General features: G+C 42.5%; 1 protein-coding gene across 3 annotated transcripts in view; it reads right to left on the reverse strand.

Moving 5' to 3' along the window:
- ttll11 (tubulin tyrosine ligase-like family, member 11) overlaps positions 1–24,006 on the reverse strand; it is a 196,156-nt gene that overhangs the window by 82,605 nt on the left and 89,545 nt on the right. For all 3 annotated transcript variants that reach the window (XM_078426022.1, XM_078426024.1, XM_078426025.1), the window contains one exon: positions 21,225–21,340. In XM_078426022.1, the coding sequence (XP_078282148.1) occupies positions 21,225–21,340 (116 nt within the window). The remainder of the gene's footprint in view (positions 1–21,224; positions 21,341–24,006) is intronic.

A 24,006-nucleotide genomic window follows, 5' to 3' on the forward strand; every position in this document is an offset into this window, starting at 1 on the left:
TGAGACAGGTACAACATTTAATAATCTTTTGGAGAGATACATGGATAGCAAAGGTTAAGAGGGATATGGGCCAAATGCAGACAGATGCGTTTAACATAGATGGGACATCTTGGTTAGCATGGACGATTTGTGATTTGTGCCGAAGGGCCTGGTTTCCATTAACAAGGCCCGGATCAGGAGCACGGTGAAATACTTATCTGGATGATACACCTCCACACTATCTGGAAACTCTACAGAATGAAGCAATCATTCACCCCCCCCTCAACTAATCACTCTATATCACCATTAAACACTATGCAGTATGGACAACATGTACACAGCCAGGTCGACATTAACAGCAACTTCTAACGATAAGAACTGCAGATTTCTGGGCACACCGCCACTTAAAAATTCCCATCCAAATTGTACACCATCTTGACTTGAAAATGTATTGCTACTCTTTCATTTTGCAGTCTAAATGCTGAAATTTCTTACCCCAAAACACTGCAGTGGTTTAAGAAGGACTGTAGTGGTTTAAGAAGGTGACTCATATAAGTTTCTTGATGAGCTTTGTGGATGGGCAATAAATACAGGCCTTGTCAGTGACTTCCAGATCTCAATAAATAAATTAAAAACTAGCAGAGATAATGTGTGGCCATTGTGTTCAATTGTTAGTATGGCCAGATAACAGAGATTGAGTTAAAATGCTCAAAATTAATTGGAAAATTTTAGATTTATATTGCATATGTTACATAATAATCAATTGACACTGTAAGTATTGAGTTAGCATTCAAAAGAGTTAATGGGCTTCTGTGAGATTTAAGAACAAAAGATTTAAGTAATTTATGTCAGTTATAAAGATAGTTACATTTCATGAAAATGCAGCATGTGTTACTAAATGATCATACAGGGAAACAAAAAACAAATAAAATGTTCCAATTACAATCATCCGTCTTTGAAGAAATGTTCCAGTGCAAACTCCTTTGGAAACAATGGAACAAAGTACGTTTCAGCTACAAGCAACACTATTAATAAAGAATTTACAACACAGAGACTTCAGGGAAACACTTAATGAGAACAGGATATTAGAATAGAATTTTGTTGTAAGTTTTCAAGCATAGCAATAAGCAATGGTGGCAGCATTTTAGCTTAATTTTGCTTTACTTAGATTGACCAAGTATTCTTCTAGCTCAGTTTAAAATAATTGTCATGGTATTAATTGTTTCTAAATACAGAGCAATGTATCTACTCAGCACAACTCTAATCAAGGACTACTTTAGGTTTCTAAGGATAAAGGGCAATAGTTAGTTCTGATTATTTGTTAAATTGATTATTAAGAAAAACTTAGAAGACAAAAGAACAGAAGACAAATAATTAGATTCCAGTATGACTGCAGTTATTATATGCAAATTTTATATATATTTTAAAATTCAGCATACAAAGTAATTATTTTATGATGATTTTGTATGCAGTTAAGTAGCATTAATTGCACAGCAACATGAGGCTTTTGTGCACCTTTTGGGAGCTTAGTATCTATTCACAGTTGTCGCAGTCAACTTCACAAAATAAATATACATCATTCCAACCACAGGGGTGAATCACTGAAGCCATAACCTGAAAAACTCAAATCTAATGATGTAATTAATCATGGAGACTGAAAGGTTATTTTTGAATGAGAATCATTTTGAAAGTATAAATTATGCTACGTTGAGATTAAATTGGTGGTAGGAACACATTATAATGTATAAATGACCGTTAAAATAAGCTACATTTTCATTTCACCTTAATGAGAATACAAACATGCAATTTACTCTCCAAAAAACCTGTATGATTCCTACTTTTCTGAGAGGTCAGTCAAAGCACGATTATGTTAATATTAGTTACATACTGCAATTAATCTAAATTTTGTGACTGATTTACCAAAATAGATAATAAAATATTTCTGGGACTTAAAAGAACACTGCTCAGGGTGCAGCAAAAATATGATCATGCTAGAACAAGCTAATGGATGTTTATAATCAAACTGTGCTTCAATCTGAGAAGTTGGTGAAATGATCCAAGATCACTTATTACTAGTCCCACAATACACGGTTAGTAGGCACAGTCGTGGTAATCATGACTCCCTAGCTGCATTTAAATTCATATTTACTGCTACTTTGTCAGCTAAAAAAATAACTACAAAGAGAGTGCTGTTCCACATCATTCATTTTCTAGTTGCAAATGGAGATCTTAATATGGGCATCAGGATTAGATTCACTTTGTTCTCCACATCTGATGTTTGGAATAGCATACAAGACAAAAGCTCTTCGCTGTACTTCGATACATGTGACAATAGTAAGCCTAAACCAGAACCTGCTGTGACCTACATAACTTAGATTACCTGCCAGCATATTCCCTTTAATTAGTTAATATGCCCAATGTTATAAATTACCATTTGCTCTGCCAAACCTGAAACTTAGAACAGCACAGAAACTGCTATTTTAACCCAGTGTGTCTGCACAGACCATGATGCCAATCCAAATAATCCATCTGCCTGCATATGGTCTGTATCCTGCCATGTCTTGAATGTTCACATGTCTGCGTAAATGTCTCTGAAACTTTGTTATCGTTTCGGCTTCTTTCAGCACATTCCAGCCACCTATCACTGTGTAAACAACATGCTTTAAAATCTTTAAATAATACTCCTTTCATCTTAAACCTATGCCCTACAGTATTTCGCATTTCCACCTTGCGAAAAAGATTCTACCTTACCTTTGCCTCTCCGAATTTTATATTCTTCTATTAGGTTCCTTTCAGCCTCTGATGTCCACTGAAAATAATCCAAGTTTGTCCAACCTTTCCCTTTTCCAAATCCTCTCTAATCCAGGCATATCCTGGTAAGGCTTTCATGCACCCTCTCCAAAGCCTCCTTTGGTGTGGTGACCATAATGGCACACAATAATCCATATGTGGCCTACCCAACATTTCATACAACTAGAACATGACTTACAAACTTTACCAACTATGCTCCAGGAGCAATTTACAAAGGCCAATTAGTCAACAAAAACGCACACGTCTTTGGCAAGAAACCAGAGCACCCGGAGAAAGCACACACGGTCACAGGGAGAACGTGCAAACTCCCCAGACAGCACCCTTGGTCAGCATCAAACTTGGTTCTCTGGCACTCTGTGGCAGCAACACTGCCGGTGTGGCACTATGCTGCCAGATTACTGATTATCTGTGCACCAGGGTGCAATGAAATTCCTTGTTCAATGAAGCTCGTGGAGTAAACAGTAACCCATACAGTAATGTTAAATAAAACGATAAATACAAGTGCAAAACAGTAGAATGGTGCAAGTTTGCAGTGTGTGCAGCAGTGCAAAAGAATATTAAAGTATAATAGTGGAATAACCAATGACGTAGATTTAAGAGAAAGAACATGTGGCAGCATCTCCGGAAATGAGGTGTGTAAGTGGTGATTGGTTCAGAAGTAGAGTCATAAAGCAGTGAAGAAGCTGTTCTTGATTCAAATTGTCTCAACCTAGATTTCCAACTGATTTATATCCTGCTGGAACATTTGACCATCTTCCACACTATCCACAACTCAACCAGTTTTTGTTAATAATCAGACCACCTACATTTTAATCCAAATCATAGAATACATTAATGATTTGGATGAAAATCCAATCACTGATCCTTGCAGAGCATCACTAGTCACAGACCTCCTGTCATAAAAACGCCCCTGCACCAATATCCACTTGTCTTCTAAGCCAATTTTATATCCAATTTAACTCACCATGGATTCAATGCGACGTAATCTCTGAACCAGCCTACCATGAGAGTCCTTATGAAATGCTTCACTAAAGTCCAGGTAAGCAACATCCACTGCCCGACACACATCAATCATCTTCAACACCTCCTCAAAGATTTCAATCATATTTGTGACAGGATCTGCCCCAGAGAAAGTCTGCTGTCTATTCCAAATAAGTCTGCTTTTCAAATGCAAGTAAATTCTGAATTTAAGTATCTTCTCTAATAATTTCCAAACCAAAGATGTAAGGCTCGTCAACCTATAATTTCCTGGATTCCCTTTGCACACAAAAGAATAACACAGGCTCTCCTCCAGTATCTTTGGGACCTCGCCTGTGACTAAATTAGGACAATGATTTCTGTCAAGGCCCCAGCAAACACCTTCATTGCATCGTTTAGTATTTAAGGACAGAGTACATTAGGCTCTGGGAACTTATCCGCCTTAACGATTCTCAAGATACTCAGCTCATTCTCCTTATTAATATTGGCATACCTTAGAATATCAGAATATTATCCACTCTCCCTCTCCACCCCTTACCATTGTCCATGTGCTTAACCTACAAACCACACATCTTTGGAATGTGGGAGGAAACTGGGGTACCTGGAGGAAACCCAGGCAGTCACAGGGAGAAAGTGCAAACTCCACACAGGCAGTACCCGAGTTCTGGATCAAACCCGTATCTCTTGTGCTGTAAGGCAGCCGCTCTACCAGCTTGGCCCCTTTTACTTTTGCCACCTTTAACCTTCCCAATTCCTTCTTTAAGTTTTTTCCTGCTTCCTTTATATTCCACAAGGATCTTGTCTGAGACCTTGTGCGAGTGATGCTGCTGGAAGCAATGTTTTTCATTGTACCTTTGCACAAGACAATAGATTTGAACATGAACATTCTGATACTAAACTTTATTCTGGCCTTTTAAAAACTCCCAAATGTCAGATGTGGGTTTACTCTCAAACAGCCACCCCAAATCTCTGTCTTTTACTGTTGTACTTAGGCTTCCCTCAATTTGGTAATTTCACCTGAGCAGGCTGAGGACCAGACAATTTTGCAACATATAGAATTATGGGCACTGTTCCCAAAATGCTCCCCTCTGAAACCCAGGCTCTTTCCCCAATATCACGTCCAGTACGCCCTTTCCACAGTTGAACCATCTGTATATTGTTTCAAGAGGCCCTCCTGGATGCACCTAACAAATTCTGCGCCAACTAAGCCGTGGGGACTAAGGAAATCCCGGTTAATATTGAGGAAGTTACCATGACAACGATCCTGCTGTTTTTATATCTTTCCATTATTGGCTTTATTTTTTTAACTGAGAAATGGAAATTGAAGATCCTAGTGCCGCTTTGCAAAAGTATTAACAAAGAGTAAAATTGAAAAGTTAAACTGTGACACCTTCATTTTCCTAGTAATGAACTACTCAGATGGTTTTTTTTTAAGCTAGTATGGCGAGTCCGGAAACTTGTTGGTTGTAGAAGAAGTTTATTGCAGCCGCAATATTCGAATACAGAGTTAAACAACAAGGTAAAGGACAACCATCAAAAACTTACTGTCTTCTTCGAAGACTTCGCCGAACTAACTATTTTGGGCGCCAAACGCGCACATGACATCGCTGGCCAATCAGCGATGTCGCTCCCTGGACCAATCCCCATGGTCGCGTTCACACGTGACCTCGCTGGCCAATCCGAGGGTTCGACGACCTGGACCATTCTCTATGGTCGCTACATGACCCCCCCCAGAACCCGAGGTGCGGAACCTAGCAGGGAGCCGGATTTCGCGACCATAACGAGTACAGAGAGGGACAGCCTGAACCACAGGAGCCGGGGGTTCCGGACTTGGCGGAACAGCCGGAACGGGAGGTCCTGGAGGAACTACCGGAACGGGGGGTCCTGGAGGAACTGCCGGAACGGGGGGTCCTGGAGGAACTGTCGGAACGGGGGGTCCTGGACTGAGCGGAACTAACGGAGGTCGGCCTCTCCTAGGGGTTTGACCGACCAGGACTGGTTGATCCGGATCCAAATGTGCAGGTTTGAGCCGGGACACCGAGACGAGCTCACTCTTGCCGCACATGTCTAAGGTGAAGGTAGCCGTTCCCTTACGCAAAACCCGGAACGGCCCTTGATAGACCCTCTGCAACGGGGCGCGATGGGAATCTTTTCGCAGAAAAACGAACTCACAGTCCTTCAGGGAAGGCGGTTCATGTACCATGGGACACCCACGACGTGAAGTCGGAACTGGAGCCAGGGAGCCCACCCGTTCCCGGAGAGATGCTAACACTGATGGGACTGTAGGCAGCTGGTCTGAAGGGTCCGGAAACAGATCTCCGGGTACTCGAAGTGTCGAGCCATATACTAGCTCTGCGGACGACGCACCGAGATCTAGCTTAGGAGCAGTCCGGATGCCCAAAAGAACCCAAGGGAGCTGGTCTACCCAGTCCGGGCCTTCAAGCCTTGCACTGAGGGACGCCTTAAGTTGGCAGTGGAACCTTTCTACGAGTCCATTTGCCTGGGGGTGATATGCAGTCGTGGGTTGTAACTTGGACCCGTACAGTTCTGCGAGCGCGGCCCAGAGGGACGAAGTGAATTGTGGGCCTCTGTCAGTGGTAATAACTGCCGGGACCCCGAAACGAGCTACCCAATGAAGGGCCAAAGTCCTAGCACAAGACGCTGACGAAATATCAGACAATGGGAAAGCCTCTGGCCACCGGGTGAACCGATCCACCACCGTGAGGAGGTGGGTGTAGCCCCGGGAGGAAGGCAAAGGACCGACCAAATCCACGTGGATGTGGAAAAAACGAACAGCCGGGACCTCGAAATCCTGTACGGGGGGCTGGACATGGCGCTGGACTTTAGCGGTCTGACAGGGAACGCAGGCACGCGCCCAACCCGCTACCTGTTTCCGTAGGCCATGCCAGACAAACCGAGCTGCTACCAAAGCAGAGGTGGAGCGGATGGACGGGTGCGCCAGCCCATGAATGGTATCGAAAACCCGGCGCTGAAGGGAGGGCGGTACTACCGGCCTGGGACGGGGAAGAGAAACATCGCACCAGACTTTTGTGCCTTCTGACCCACAAGCTACCTGGGCCAACTTCAATCCCGAAGTGGTGGACTGGTATGCCGAAGCGGTATCCGCTAGAAGCTGTGCCTCCGCAAGCTCTTGGGGATCCACTTCGCAGTCCACCGCCGAAATAGGGGGAAAAGCAGGTCTAGACAGGGCGTCAGCAACGGCATTAAGCTTACCCGCGACATGACGGACATCGGTGGTGAATTCGGAGATAGCAGTCAGGTGCCGCTGCTGGCGGGCCGACCATGGGTCAGACAATTTGACAAAAGCAAATGTTAATGGTTTATGGTCCGTAAAGGCCACAAATGGGCGGCCCTCAAGGAAGTACCTGAAATGACGAACAGCTAAATAAAGGGCCAAAAGCTCTCGGTCAAATGCGCTATACTTCAGCTCAGCCGAATTTAGTTGCCGGCTGAAAAACGCCAAAGGCTGCCAACGGCCACCGACCTGCTGCTCCAGAACCCCGCCCACCGCCACGTCAGAGGCGTCAACCGTCAGGGCCGTGGGGGCGGAGGGGCTCGGGTGGACCAACATGGTGGCGTCTGCCAAAGCTGCCTTAGCTGCTGTAAAAGCCGACTCTGCGGTCGGGGACCATATCAACTCTACCGGATTCCCTGCAAGGCATTGGAAAAGCGGGCGCATGACTCGCGCAGCTGCCGGGACGAACCTATGGTAGAAATTAACCATGCCTACGAACTCCTGTAGCCCTTTTACTGTGGTGGGCCTAGGAAATGCCCGGATAGCCTCCACCTTTTCGGGCAAAGGGGAGGCGCCGGCAGGGGTAATTCTGTGCCCTAGAAAATCAAGAGCAGGAAGGCCGAATTGACATTTGGAGGGTTGGATTATGAGCCCGTGGTCTTGGAGCCGCTGGAAAACGGTCCGCAAGTGGGCCTGGTGTTCTTGCACTGAGGTGCTGGCAACCAGGATGTCGTCTAAATAAATAAACAAAAAGGGTAAATCCCGGCCCACGCGGTCCATCAGTCGTTGGAAAGCCTGTGCCGCGTTCTTTAAACCGAAAGGCATACGCAACCATTCAAACAACCCGAACGGAGTAATCGTTGCAGTTTTCTGTATGTCCTCCGGTCGCACCGGGATCTGGTGGTATCCTCGCACCAAATCGATTTTGGAGAACACCACCGCTCCTTCCAGCCCAGATGAAAAGTCCTGTAGGTGCGGTATGGGGTAGCGATCAGCCGTGGTGACAGCATTGAGACGCCGATAATCGCCACATGGTCTCCACCCCCCAGATGCCTTGGAGACCATATGTAACGGCGAGGCCCACGGGCTGTCAGACTGACGAACAATTCCCATTTCCTCCATCTTCCTGAACTCTGCCCGTGCCACCACCAGTTTGTCTGGCGGTAGCCTCCTGGCCCGAACGAAAACAGGAGGGCCTTCGGTGCGGATGTGATGGACCACGCCGTGCTTGGCCGAAGACGTGTCGAAACGTTGAATGAGCAGCTCTGGAAACTCCGCCAGAATCTCAGCATACGAGTCGGAGGCCGCGACGACGGCCTGGACAGTAGGGCTGGGCGAGGAGGCGATTGTCGGAGCGACGTGCTCATCTTCGGCGGAGGTCGTTACCGCGGACATCAGGGACCAGTGAAAAAGCCCAGAGAAAATCTGCTCCCAAGATCGCTTGTTTGACATCGGCTATGATGAATGGCCATTCGTACGTGCGGAGGCCTAACACAAGGGACATCTTCCGTATACCGAAAGTGCGAATTGGGCTGCCATTAACCGCGATGAGGGTGGGACCTGTCTTACCCGATCTGGTTTCGAGGTCGGTCGGCGGCACTATACTGACGATGGCTCCCGTGTCCACCAAAAATTCTGTGTCCGTGAATCGATCATGGACATAGAGGCGCCGGTTCTGGCCAATCGTAACTGCCCCTATGTACGATCGGCCGAGGCATTTCCCGCGAAGGTACAAGGTGAGCGGCAGTTGCGGGATTCGCTACCCCATCGTAGGTGATAATAGCACCAGCCGCGCTTGTGCGGATCTTTTTGGCGGGCTTTCGGAGAATTGGCGGGAGACGTGGCGCCATCTTGCCGTCGCTGTGGCGTGGTCACTGATGTCGAGACCTTGTTGATCGAACCGCTTGCCTGGTCCTTTGCCTTGTTTTTAGCCGCTATGAGCGCGTCCGCTTTCGCTGCATATGCTTCGGGGTCCTTAAAAGAACAATCCGTGAGCAGCAGTCGGACATCCTCAGGAAGCTTCTCGCGGAATGCCTGTTCGAACATAGGGCAATCCGTATGCTCACCGGCTAGCATCATCATTTCGGACATGAGGACGGAAGGCAGTCGGTTTCCAAGATCCGGTAGGTGCAGAAGTCTTGCCGCACCACCATGCTTATTAAACCCGAAGATTCGCAGTAATACTTTCTTCAGGGTCTCGTACTTGCTTTCCGCAGGTGGATTAACGATGAACCGCATCACGCGCGTGGTCGTCTCCGATGATAGAGCGCTGACGAGGTAGTAATACCTCGTGGAGTCGTCCGATATCTTCTTTATATGAAATTGAGCTTCGGTGTGTATAAACCAAGATTGCGGTGCGTGCGTCCAAAACCACGGAAGGTGAACGCTTACCGCGCTTGACTCCGGTGTGCCCGGCGCGGCCATCGCCGACGAGGCGTCGGGTCCCTGCATAGTCGGTGATCGTCCAGATCACGTCGGGGTCACCAATATGGCGAGTCCGGAAACTTGTTGGTTGTAGAAGAAGTTTATTGCAGCCGCAATATTCGAATACAGAGTTAAACAACAAGGTAAAGGACAACCATCAAAAACTTACTGTCTTCTTCAAAGACTTCGCCGAACTAACTATTTCGGGCGCCAAACGCGCACATGACATCGCTGGCCAATCAGCGATGTCGCTCCCTGGACCAATCCCCATGGTCGCGTTCACACGTGACCTCGCTGGCCAATCCGAGGGTTCGACGACCTGGACCATTCTCTATGGTCGCTACACTAGCTTCTATTCTTACAGTTCATTTGTTTTAATCTTCCAGTTAATTACAGTCATATCAAAATCTTTCCCCACTGTATATGGCTCATCTGTTTGTAAACCACTCATATACTGGAAGGACTTGCCTTCAATTCTTTGAGGAATTGTCTTTTCAATTAGTTTAAACACCGTGATTATTAAAAATAATCACCAAATACATTATGATGTTGCATACATCAATTTTTAATTTCTTACTTGGGCAACTATTAACAAGAAAATGTGTAACCAAAAAATAAGGGTTTGAATGTCTTTCTGCCTTGCAAATGCACAAAACTTTAATTTCTTTATGCATTTATCAGTTTGAAATATTTGGAAAAATACTAAATAATTCAGAAACCAGAAAACAAGTAAAATGAAGAAAACAATCTCTCTAATTAAGAATTTAATGCACCTTTATTCTAGTAATAAGATGGCAATGGTACACTCGAGTTATTAACGGTTTGAAGCTTTGAATATCACAATTGATATTAGAGGTCAGAGTTATACTGTTTACTGTTACACAAAATAATAGCTCCTGGAGGTATTTATTGGACAAGACACACAAAACCTTCAAGATATATTAGAGAATTAAGGTTCAAGGGTGAGGAACTGAAGGATCTAATGATTAATCTAAAATAGATCTAGATATGTCACTTGTGATTGAACATTGCAAGGACATGGTTATCTACATCCCAGTTTCAAAGAAAGTGGTTTAAAAGATGGTGTTATCATCTTCCAGGGTTCTATAGATGTTGTAATTATTCCAATGGATTAAGAGAAAACAAATGTTTCATGACTATTTATGAAAGGAGGGAAAGTGAAAGGAGGGAAAGTGAAAACAGAGAATGACCTACCTGTTAGTCTAAGATCAGTGGTGTGAAATGCTGAAATTTATAATGAAAGAGGTAATAATAGAGCAATTTAAAGGGAATAATAGGATTCAGCAAAGCTAACATGGATACTTAAAGGAGAAACTGTGTTTAACTAATCTACTGGAAATGTTGTGACTAGAGAACAAATAAGGTGGAATCAGTGCATGTGGTGTTTTTTAAAGGACTTTGGTAAAACTCACGCAGGAGGTTGGCCAATAAATTTAGAGCATGTTGGGATTGTAAAGGGATTGAGACAGACAACCAACATGCATCCATGTGCTTATCAGAGAGAAGCCAAAGTGTGGATAACTTCTTCAGTTGGCAGTTTGTGATCAGTAGCGTCTCTCAGGGATTCGTGCCTTGGTCCTAGCTATTCAAAATCTGTTTCAATGAGTTTGGAAGAGGAACGAAATGTCTCATTTTCAAGCTTGCCGACGATTTGAAAATTAGCTGGTGAATGCAGAGGAGGACGTAAAGAGGCTTTGAGGGAGGAGAAAATTGGGAGGATTGAATGAGTTTGTAAGAACATGGTATGTGAAATATAATGTAGAAAATTATGAAGTCGTCAACTGTGGTGAATTTAACAATAGTAAGAGTATTTATTAAATGGTGAAAATTTGGATTGTATTGATGTTCAACGGGATCTGGGGATGCTGGTATATGTCATGGAAAACCAACGCACAGATATGGCAAACGAATCGCAGGAAAAATGATATGTAACCATGAAAGTTTTATTATGGATGTAGGGAAATCTTTTTGCAGTTGTATTAGACCTTGGTCAAACTGCGCGCCAAGTATTATGCACAATATTGGTCTCCTTTGCTAAGAAAGGATCTACTTGCCATTATACAGCAAAGATTCACTGGAGTAGTTCCAGGGATGGCGGGTTGCTGTGTGAGGAGAGGCTGAGCTGACTAGGACTGCTATCTCTAGAGTTCAGAAGAATGGGAGGAGATTTCATCATAATGTACAAAATTCATAAAAGATTTGACAGGCTAGATGCAGGGAGGGTCTTTCTCCTGGCTGAGGAGTCAAGGACAAAGAGTTACAGTTTAAGATTAAGGAATAATGTCTTTAGGACTGAGATGACTAAAGGTTTCTTCATTCAGAGAGTGGTGAACCTTTGGAATTGCCAACCATGGAGGGCTGTGAGATGCAGTCATTGTGTTCATATATTAACAGAGATCAATTGATTTCTGAATGTTAAGGGAAAATGATGCAAAAGTAGGAGATCGGCCATATCGATAAATATCAGAACAGGTTCAAAGGACCGGATATTCTATACTGGCTCCTATTTCTTAGATTCTAATCTTTCATTCATAATATAGGCCGATACAATTTATATCTAAAATGTCAGGTACACTAGCAGAATAGGTAATTGTCACATGCATTTTTCACACAGCATGGTTGAAAAATTGATTAGGTGAATGCCTAGTAAATTTATTTTGGTGCTGTCAGGGGACAATATTTTTAAATAATGATATGAGATTCTATTACAATAATCCAAACAGAACAAAAGCTAACTACACTTCAGTTTCCTTTCTCATTTGAAGGATGGCATCTGTTAACAGTGTCATTGTTTTCTCAGTACTGCACCAAAATATCAACTCAATTGAAGGGAAGTGCAATTTGAAAATAGGATAGTTTTTATATTGGATAGGAAGGAAACAATTGAATAGAACTATATATTTCACCAAATTATAAAATTTGCACAAAGCTGATCACATTGTCTACAAGGTGCAAAATTATTTTCTCAACTCAACTTTCAACCAACCATTTTCTGTTGAGAATGACAGCACTGAAGAAAAACGTAACCTTAAAGAAACAGCACTTCATCTTCCATCTAGGCAAGTTACCGCCATTCAAATTCAGTTAGTGAATTCAATAAAAAAAGAAACAAAGTGACTCAATGGGTTGGGCAACATCTCTGGAGAACATGAATAGGCGATGCTTCGGATTGGGATCCTTCTTCAGACTAATTGGAGCAGGGGGGGAAGAAAGCTAGAAGAGAGATGGGGACGGGACAAAGCCTGGCAGGTAATAGTTGGATACAAGTGAGGCAAATGGTTGGAACAAGGCCAGAGCTGAAAAGATAGAAGGCTGTTGGAAAAGGATGTAATGACGGAAGAGATGTGAAATGTGAAGCTAGACAAAGATATATAGATGGAAGCGGACGAGGGGTAGGAGAGGTGGCTGTGGGGAAAGGGGACAGGTTTGTGGTACATATGGAAGAGCATCTAGGTGGGGCACGGGAAATGGGGAAAAAGTGAGATGGGGGTGGCGGATTGTTTTATTGGTTGGTTACCGAAATTTGGAAAATTCAATGTTCATACTGTTGGGTTGTAAGCAACCTATGCGGAATGTACACTGATCAGCCAAAGCATTATGACCACTGACAGGCGAAGTGAATAACATTGATTATCTTGTTACAATGGCACCTGGCAAGGGGTGCGATATATTAGGTAGCAAGTGAACAGTCAGTTCTTTAAGTTGATGTGTTGGATGCAGGAGAAATGGGCAGGAGTAAAGACCTGAGCGACTTTGACAAGGGCCAAATTGTTATGGCCAGACGACTGGGTCAGAGCATCTCTGAAACGGCAACGCTTGTAGGGTGCTCTCGGTCAGCAGTGGTGAGTACCTACCGAGGAGGGACAAACCACAAACTAGCAACAGGGTATTGGGCGCCCAAGGCTCATCGATGCGAGAGGGCAACGAAGGCTATCCCGTCTGGTCTGAACCGACATAAGGTCTACTGTGGCACAAGTCACAGAAAATTTTAATGGTGATCACAGGAAGGAATGTGTCGCAATACGCAGTGCATCACACCCTGCTGCGTATGGGGCTGCACATGCAGGACCAACAGCATATTAGGCAGGTGGTCATAATGTTTTGGCTCATCAGGTCATACGTTTTGGCTGATGTAAGGTGCTGTTCCTCTAGTTTGCGCATGCCCTCGTTCTATCAATGGAGGAGTCCCAGGACAGAAAAGTCAGAATAGGAATGGGAAGGGTAGTTAAAATGGTTAGCAACCAGGAGATTCATTAGGCCTTAGTGTATTTGTTTGGTGAAATGGTTGCTTGGTCGAAGCTTGGTCACACTAATGTAAAGGAGGCCACATCAGGAGCACTGAATGCAGTAGAAGAGGTTAGAAGAGGTACATGTGAACCTCTATTTCACTTGGAAAGGCTGCTGTGCCCCTGGATATATGTGAGGGTGGAGGTATATGGCCAGTTGCTACATTTCTTGTGGTTGCAGGGGAAAGTACCTGGAGAGGGGGTTGATTCTGGTGGGAAGGGATGAGTGAAATAAGGAGTTGCAGACTGTGGTCTACAGAAAGTAGAAAGGGGTGGAGTTGGGAAGATGTGACTGTTGGTGGAATCACATTGAAGGTAGTGGAAATGTCAGAGAATGATGGGTTAGATGCGTTGGCTGGAGGGGTGATAGGAAAGGACGAGGAACCTTGTTCTGTCTCGGGGGAGGTTGAGCCAGAGTACAACTACGGGAATCAGAGGAGACACGGGCGAAGGGTCCATCTAAAACAGCAGAGGAGAAATCTCTGGAGAGAAGGAATGGGTGACGTTTCCGGTCGAGACCCATCTTCAGATCAGATCAGGACAAATCATGTTTACTGAGGAAAGAAATATCTCGGACGTCCTTGATTGGAAAGCCTTGTCTTGGGACCAGGTGTGACGGAGATGGAGAAATTGAGAGTAGGAAGTGGCTTCTTGCAAGAAGCAGGATGAGAGGAGGTGTAGTCTAGATAACTGTGGGAGTAAGTGGGTTTATAGTAAACATCAGTCGATAGTCAGACCCCTGCTTTGGCGGTATAGAGATCAAGAAGATGTCAGAGATTGTCGAAATGAATTTGAGGGTTGGGTGGAAGTTAGTAGTAAAGTTAATAAAATCAACAGCATGTAGCGACCATAGAGATTAGTCCTAGGAGTCGAACCTTCAGATTGGCCAGCAAGGTCACGTGTGAGTGCGACCGTAGGGATTGGTCCAGGGAGTTGAGCCCGCTGATTGGACAGCGGCGCCCAAAACCAGTCAGTTAGGAGAGTTCTTCGAAGTGAACGGTTAGAATTAATGGTTGTCTGTAATCTCGTTCGTTATACTTTGTAATCGAATGTTGCTGTCGCAATAAACTTCTTCAACAAAGAACGAGCCTCCAGACTCGCCATAAGGTTCTGAATGGGTACAGGAGGCTACTGCAATGCAGTCATTAATGCTGCGGAGAAAGAGTTGGAATATGGTGCCTGTGTACATTTGGAACAAGGACTGTTTGAAGTAACCAACACAAAGCCAGACAGGTAGGGCCCTTGTGAGTGGCCCTGGGTACACCTGCATTTCACAGTTTTTACATGTCCCTTTGTTTGTTTTCTCTCTCTCTCTCTTTCTAATTGTACTCATTAATTTATCAATCAGATAGCTTCAAAAACTTCATATAACTGCAGTAAAGGGAAGTGAGTGGAGTCAAAAGAGAGTTGTTGAGGCTGAGGCCAGGTTCTACCAGGTGTAGGAGATTGTTAGTAGAGGGGAATTGATTGGGTCTCTGTTCAAGAAAGAACCAGAGGGTCCTGAGACCTTCTCGGTGGGGAATGGAGATGTAAAGGTAGCCTAGTAATTGAAAGGTATTAAAATGTTTAAGATCGTGTGAGGTGTCTCAGATGTAGGTCGGAAAGGACTGGATAAGGGGGTACTCAGTTAACTTGCTTTCTCTGTTTGTAAAAGAACTGGCCACTTCTGGTATAGCGTTATGAATCTGTTACTTTTTATTGTATCACCAAATACTACATGACCTGTTGGCCATTCCAGCTTTCTCCTTAGCATTAGGTTTCAGGTTAAACCTTGGTTTAACCTAAAACCTTTCGGTTTCACTTCTCCACAACAGCTTTGACCTGCATTTCACAGTTTTTACATGTCCCTTTGTTTGTTTTCTCTCTCTCTCTCTTTCTAATTGTACTCATTAATTTATCAATCAGATAGCTTCAAAAACTTCATATAACTGCAGTAACCATGACCTCATCTATCAGAGATATTCCCTTTGTGCCATCTCTCCTTCCCCAATTCTTTCAGCAACTTGAAATTAATTTATTTTCTTATTTTTCCAATTACTTTGAAAAGTCTTCAACCTGAAGTACAACTCGTTTTCTTTTTGTATAGAAGCTGCTTGAGCTGCACAGTGCTTCCAGCATTTACTGCTTTTTTTCAGATTTTAAGCACCTGCAATTGTTTCATTATAATTGCTAAGAACCACTCATCCACCTCTCCATATCTGGTGAAAGAGATATTGCCTTTATCAATCAAAATATTCAAAATCGCTTCTGTCAGGACAATATTTTTGAAGTGTAATCATAGAATTCCAAATTAGGATTCCACTAACATCAACAAGGCAAATAAATGTTTATTAAAAACAGCTAGAAGATTAGAATCATTCTTATTCTTTTCTTGCACCGTTGCTATAAAGATATTTTGGGAGGGTAAACAGGAAATTAATTTAACCTCTTATCCAAAATACCCCAAATACTACAGTGCAATAATAGGCTAGATTGTGGTATTTAATTATTAAATTAATTATTCTTGTATGCCATAGAACTAACATAAATCTGCTTCTAATTTGGTATAAGTACAGGTTTAAGAATTAGGCACAACTTAATTTGTGTTTACAATGGAAAAGACATTTAAATCTGAAGAAGGGTCTCGACCCGAAATGTCACCCATTCCTTCTCTCATGAGATGCTGCCTGACCTGCTGAGTTACTCCAGCATTTTGTGAATAAATACCTTCGACTTGTACCAGCATCTGCAGTTATTTTCTTATACTTTAAATTATGGATATTATTACAGTCATTCAGTTATTAACATTAGCTGGAGGGACTACAGGGTGAAAAATGGTTAGTCTGCAAGTTAAGGAAAGTCATTCATTATAGCAATGGATGGCTGCCTGGAAGAGGAAGGGAGGTGGGCAGGTAGTAAAGGAAACCCTTTGACCCAACCTGTCCATACTGACAAGTTGGCATTCTGGGCTGATCCTTATTGCCTGCATTTGGCCCATAACCCTCTAAACCCTTCCTACCCAAATATTTGTACAAATGTCTTTTGAAAGTTGTAGTGGCATCTGCTCCGATAGCTTTCTCTGGCAGCTTGTTCCAGATATGGACTACCCTCATCGTGAAAAACTCTATTCCTCGTAAAAGTTTAATCATGTGCCGACTGTCTTTGAGTCAGCCTCCACAATCTTGGCTGCTCCTCATCACAACCCCTTCTTGTGGGACCCCTACGTCTAGGAATATGTTTTGGCCATTTGGAGCAACAAGGGGTTCCAGTGGATGGGGCAACAGGAGGAGATGCAGCAGAAACTGTAGTGGTGATAAGAACTAACTGAAGACCTAGCCTGTGGTTGGGCTCAAGTCCAGGTCTGTGTTTGTCCCAGCGTTGACCCAGATCTGGGCTGTGTACATTGTTAGTCACTTTTAAAGAATCTCTTGTGACATTAAACGTATTACTAATTTGATATTACATGGAAATGGTAAGTATGTAATGAATCACAGCACATAATAATCAGCTCAGGTACTTCTTTGCTGCTTTACAATGCGTCTTGGCCTTCACTTTTTTATAGTTGTAGGAAAATTTGCACTTGGCCTCGAAAAAATTAAAAGTCTACTTTTCTTCCACTTTCCCTCTGTCTCTTTGGCAAATTTGTTATTCCACCAAAGGACACAGCCAACGTTAAAAATTCAGTACATACAGCACTAATGTTAAAACTGAGGCTCATCAAAATTAAGAATAACAATATTCAATTTAAATGTTGTCCTGATAGCTTAACTTGCTAAGATATGGAATCATATCAATTTAATCAATTTATATCCTGCCAATCCAGATGGTTAACTGCAGAGCCATGTGTCTGTATGCATTTGTTCAATGTCTATGCAAACATCATATTTTAGTATGGGGAACAAATAATTACATTTGTTAGTGGAGTGCGTTTAAAAATAAAGTTTACAGCTAACAATAAACAATAAAAATACAGTTTACAGCGAAGCAGATTCTGAACTTTCAATAAATAAACATAACAAGTAAAATCTAAATATCAAATGAACAGAAATTTCAGTTCATTCTAGTTGTTAAGTAACATTTAACAGTGGTGGCATGGCAGGTGATATTAGTTTAGTTTAGAGATACTGAGCAGAAACAGGCCCTTTGGCCCACCGAGTTCGCGCCGACCAGCGATCCCCGCACATTACTCTAATCCAATAGAACAGAACAGAGGCCCTATGACCCTTCAAACCTTCCCTGCCATTCACTGTCAGAATAGATCTGATCATGATCTCAACTCTACTTTCCAGCCTGTTCCCCATAATGAGAAGACCTGAAGTATACAGAATTATGAGGAGTGTAGTTTAGTTTAGTTTAGTAATACAGTGTGGAAACAAGCCATTTGGCCCACAGAGTCCACGCCAACCAGCGATCCCCACACATTAACACTATCCTCCACACACTCCGGACAATTTACAATTTTACCAAAGCCAATTACCCTACAAACCTGTACGTTTTGTGGGCATGGGAGGAAATCGGAGCACCCGGAGAAAACCCCCACGCAGGTCACGGGAGAACGTGCAAACTCCGGACAGACAGCACCTGTAGTCAGGATCGAACTCAGGTCTCTGGTGCTGTAACGCAGCAACTCTACCGCTGACTACCATGCCGCCCATGACAATATGTTGTAGCTGCAGCAAGTGAGACTATGTGGTGACAGATCCCCAGCATCAACATTTGTCTGCACCTCAAGGAACTTGGTTCCGAGCTGTTGAATGCAATTCTTGGCTGTGGATATTACAGGGTACCTGGAAGGAAGATCGTCCCTAGATAATTTGATCCAGGAGAAAATCATACTACCAGGTCAGGGTGTGGTTTGTATTTGAGCAGTGGTCAGATTTAAAAACAACCTGAATGTGAATCATGCAGGTGTGGAGACGAATGTTGTCATGCAGGAGCCTTGGCCTTACATCGTGTCCAATTGAAACAAGGTACTTGTTGTCAGTACAAATATGAATAAAAATACTGTAGGGAGGGTGGGAAAATTGACAATTGCTCGATACCACTAAAAAGGTGTTGGGGTGATTAGTGGAAAGGGTGAAAAAAGAACATGATAGTGCTGAGGTGCAATATAGTCAAGGAAATAAATAGTTGTCTAAGCAATTGTAACTGGAACTCCTGCAGGCTGTGCACGAACTGTCCAAACATCTTCTAAACATAACTCTGTCTGCCGCCATCATCTCCTACGCCTGTTTCGGATGTTGACCACTCTCTTGAGTAGAAAGCAGATCGCACCTCTCACCATAAACCTATGCCCTTCTGTAAGCACTTCTGACGGTCTATCCTATCCAGGCCCCTCATGAATCTCCATAAGGTCAATTCTCAGCCTTCTACATTCCATTGCGAATAAACCGAACTACCCAATTCCACCTTTTATCTACAGCCCCTCCATTCCATTTAACAACCTGGTTAACCACTTTATTGCTACCGCATTCTTCCTCTAGTGCGGTGACCAAAACAGCACACAATACGCTACGTAATGCTCTTTTAAAAGACATGGATAGGTACATGGATAGGAAAGTTTTAGAGGCACATGTGGCAAATGCAGGCAGATAGGAATAATGTAGACCAATTACATTGGGTCAAAGGGCCTGTTTCCCTGCTGCATGACTCCATGCAGTCTAACCAGTGTTTTGAACATTCTGGGCCAAAGGCCCTGTTTTTGAGCTGCTGTACTCTTTTGTGGAACTGCAACATGATTTCCCAGCTCTTGTACTCAATGCCCCCACTTCTGAAGGCAACCAGATACCTATTTTATGACTTTATCCACCTGTGTCGCCAATTTCAGGAAGCTATGGACTTGCACCTCAAAATTTCTCTCCACATCAATAACTTAAGGTTCTCCCTATTTACTCTAAATGTCTAACTAGAATTTGACTTCCCAAATGCATTACCTCAGACATCTGGATTAGATTCAATTTGCCATAACTTTCCAACTGATCTGTGGCCTGCTGTATCCTTAGCCTGAGCGATAGAAAAAGGAGGAAGGGGATCTCCCCAATATCTGGCTTTACATTTCCCTCCTCTTCTCTCTTTATCTGACTCCCTTTTGTCTCAGTTTAACTGTAGAATGTATCCTGACTGGTTGCACCATGGTTTGGTGCGGCAATTCCAACGCACAGGAAGGCCAGAGGCTGAAAGGAGTAGTGAACTCAGACCAGTCCATCATGGGCACAGCATCCCCATCATCAAAAGCATCTCCATGAAATGCTGCCTCAAGCTGTAGAAACAAGGAACTGCAGATGCTCGCATACACAAAAGGACACAAAGTGCTGGAGTACCTCAGCACCGTCAGGTCACGACGAGCACTCAGCAGGTCAGGCACCGTCTCCGGAGAACATGGATAGGTGACTTTTAGGGTTGGGACCCTTCTTCAGATTGAGAGCCTCAAGAAGCCAGCATCCATCATCAAGGCTCTCCACCATCCTTTGCCCTCTTCTTTTTGCTACCATCGAGCAGGAAGTACAGAATCCTGAAGTCCCACATCATCAGGTTCATAAAATTGACTGGCACAACTTTAATCATACCTTGACAACAGAACACCATGAACCACATCTTGCACTACTGTGGACTTGTTTTCTAACACTCGTTTTGCACAATCTTTTACATTTTATTGTCTTTCAGAATTTATGTAATTTATGTATAATTTATGTTTTGTCTCAGTCTATATGCCTGTGTTGATGCTGTTGCAAGCAAGATTTTCATTGTACCTATACATATATGACAAGATTTCCATGACAATCAATTCGACTTGACTTGACTTCATCATATCAAGTCATTTATAGAGACAAAAAGGGCCCAGCATAATCCCTGCGTTACATCACTCATTACCAATATCCAGTTAATAAAAAGTCCATCCATTCCTACCCTTTGCCTCCAATCACAAAGCTGATTTGGATCCAGTTTGCTAACATGGCTTTTGCAAATAGTTGATATGCTGTGTAAGTTAGGAATGTCATTTATTATGTCAATAGTACTTAACTTTCTTGCATAAATAAATATTAAAAATAGGATATCTCATAGAATCTATTAATATTGATGTAATCAGCTTTAACAATTATATCGATATAAATGGGCCAATTCTTTTGATATCTGTTTACTTGGTCCCACTGTCACAACACAATACCCATGATTGCAGTTAAGAACTGATGCTTTTCATCAATGCACAGATTACAGGACTTCAAGGTAGCAATTCAGTTATTTGACTTATACCCTTATAATTGCAGTTTGAGGAGCAATACGAACTGTTTCTTCAACCTTAACTGTATTAGCGCTCTTAGGTGTATTAGCTCTCAGATAGAATCCAGGCAAATATTTCAAATATAGCCTGACAACAAAGTCAAATTAGCTTTGAAGTTCAGAAAAATCTGTTCCGCATATTTAAATGATAATAAGGATGCAGGAACATATATTTAGGAAAATGGAAATTTAAGATACATCTCTGCACTTACTGAGAGACGTTTTTTTTTAATGCCGGATCTATCAAACGAAGTGTATCTCTAATGATAGCCACTTTAACTTCTTCATCCACAGGACTAGGAACATATTCAAACACTCCTGGAGCAATCTGTGAAATAAACAACACTTTATTTTGCACACTGCAAAGTCTTCAGAAATCTCACATGACATTGCAAAAGCTTTTAAATGTTTTGTGCTGTTTTTCTCACATCACATCTGAGAAAATTATTTATCAGTTTAGCAACAGCTTTAGTGCAATCTGTAGAGTAACATTTCAGAATTAACACTTTCATTAAGTATGTAGTGAAGCATGTAAATAAAACATACATAGAATTCAAGGACTGCCAGCTTAGGTAATAAGGTCACCAACTTAGCTTTTGAAAGCTCCAATTTTGTGGTTTACAGAGCATCAATTTATAAATTGAATTAATAAAATGATTCTGTTTTATGGAGGGAAGGAGGGGTTAAGCATTAATCTCCATTATATGTTCTTTCCACTTCCTCCTCTTCCATTAACAGGCAACATTAAAACACTATGTACCTCCTGCACAGTTTGATACTTTATATGTTTCATGATACATTCTGTTTAAAATGTTCTACTGGTATTGTTCATACCGCTTTACTGTAGCTTCTTCCTGAAATCTCAACTTGCTGTTTGATAATTATTTTATTTTGACATTGCATCTTACTACATATGAAATAAAATATAACAAAAAATGTAGTTCATTAAATTATTTGAATATATAAACGGCTAGTAAAAGATTCATTTTAAATTATATATATTTTTTGTTGTTAACCAGTTAAGTAAGAGAAGCCTAGTTGAGAATTAAGTAGTTAAATACTAAATCTTTTTATTGAAGCATAAATAGATATTTAGTTTGGTACCTCAGATTTCCCTTGAGATTAAAAATGTGGAATATCAATACTGGAGTAATGGACCATTCAAGGATCTATTTTGGCCAAATAAATGTTTAACCAATGCTAAAGGCATGAGCACCACAAATATTTCTGCAGATATATTTGGTCATTCCTCCAAGCCAAATTATTACTTGTTGGTAGAAGGATATGGCAGGTATAAAACAAAGGGGAATACGTTTTTTTTGCAGGAAGCAATTGAAATCTGGTTCTATTGTGGCTTCTGAGAGTAAATTGTTAGAGAAAATTGGTGGAGAAAAATTTGCAAGGCCATGGAGAAAGGGCTGGTGAATTAAGGAGTTGCTCTGGTCGAGAGTTTGCATGGACATGATAGCCAAAATGGTCTCTTTCCATCCTGTAACTATTCCACAATTCTATGAAATCCCATTCAACAGAACTAAAAAAGAATAATTGTTGGTACTCTACCACTCACTAGCATACTATACTATCACATTGCTGTATATGTACCAATGGTCTGTCCCACCACACTATCCAATATAATAATCCTAAATATATTTGTACCAGAGATGGCACAAAATGCTGGAGTAACTCAGGGGGTTATCCCCAGCATTTGGTGGAAACCAGCATCTGCACTTCCTTCCTATATATTTTTAGAGAACTGCTCTAGCAACTTTCTAGAGTTCTAGAGAACTCTTTAGAAAACTGCCAGCAACTTTCTCTTCAATTTATTCACAAAATGCTGGAGTAACTCAGCAGGTCAGGCAGCATCTCGGGAGAGAATAAATGGGTGACGTTTCGGGTCGAGACCCTTCTTCAGAGTTACTCCAGCATTTTGTGAATAAATCGATTTGTACCAGCATCTGCAGTTATTTTCTTATACAACTTTCTCTTCAAACTAGCTGTAGATAAAAATATTCCAAGAATCTCACGTAACATCCTTGATCATACAACCCTCTGTTCTATTTGAAGCCAAGTGAAATGACAACCCAAGGGAGATGACATTCAAATCCAGAGCACTATAGGCCTGTATGCAATAACAAGGAACTGTAGTTGCTGGTTTACCAAAGAAAATCAGGTCAGGCAGCATCTCCGGAGAACATGGATAAGTGATATTTCAGACTCTGGTACAAAGATGGGTCCCGACCTGAAATGTCACCTATCCATGTTCTCCAGACATGTTTCCTGACCCGCTGAGGTATGCCAGCATTCTGTGTCTGAAGAATTCTGGAGTAACTCAGCGGGTCACAGATCTTGTCGAAAGATCTGTGATAGGAAGTGAAGATGCATCTGAAGAATGCCTATCAGTATTACCATTTTTTCTGCACTTGTAGACAGCAGTTTTGTCAACCGTTTCACAGGCTTTGCAATGGATCCCATAGCAACAGGGCATGTGTTAAAACTGAGTATTTTCACAAGCTTAGAATCGCAGTTATCTTTTGCTTACGATAAAGAATATAAACATTCCATGATTCTACTTACAACTTTCAGAATCATCATGTGTTAATATTAATGTGAATCAGGAAATGCATATAGGATTAAAAATAACATCTCCCTTACATCTCCATCTCCCTGGTTAACAACTGAAAAGATTTAATTTAATGAATCTTTCACTCTCTATGCCTAATATTTAAATAATTTTACCAACTAGGTATTTTTGTTATATTTTGTTTAAGGGACAGCACGGTGGCGCAGCGGAAGAGTTGCTGCCTTACAGTGCTTGCAGCGCCGGAGACCCGAGTTCGATCCCGGTACGGAGTTTAACGTTCTCCCCGTGACCGCGTGGGTTTTCTCTGAGATCTTCGGTATCCTCCCACACTCCAAAGACGTCCAGGTTTGTAGGTTAATTGGCTTGGGTTTGTATACTTGGTATAAGTGTAAATTTTCCCAAGTGTGTGTAGG

The sequence above is a fragment of the Rhinoraja longicauda genome, chromosome 31 (assembly GCF_053455715.1).
Source record: "Rhinoraja longicauda isolate Sanriku21f chromosome 31, sRhiLon1.1, whole genome shotgun sequence".
In the NCBI taxonomy this organism is placed as follows: Eukaryota; Metazoa; Chordata; class Chondrichthyes; order Rajiformes; family Arhynchobatidae; genus Rhinoraja; species Rhinoraja longicauda.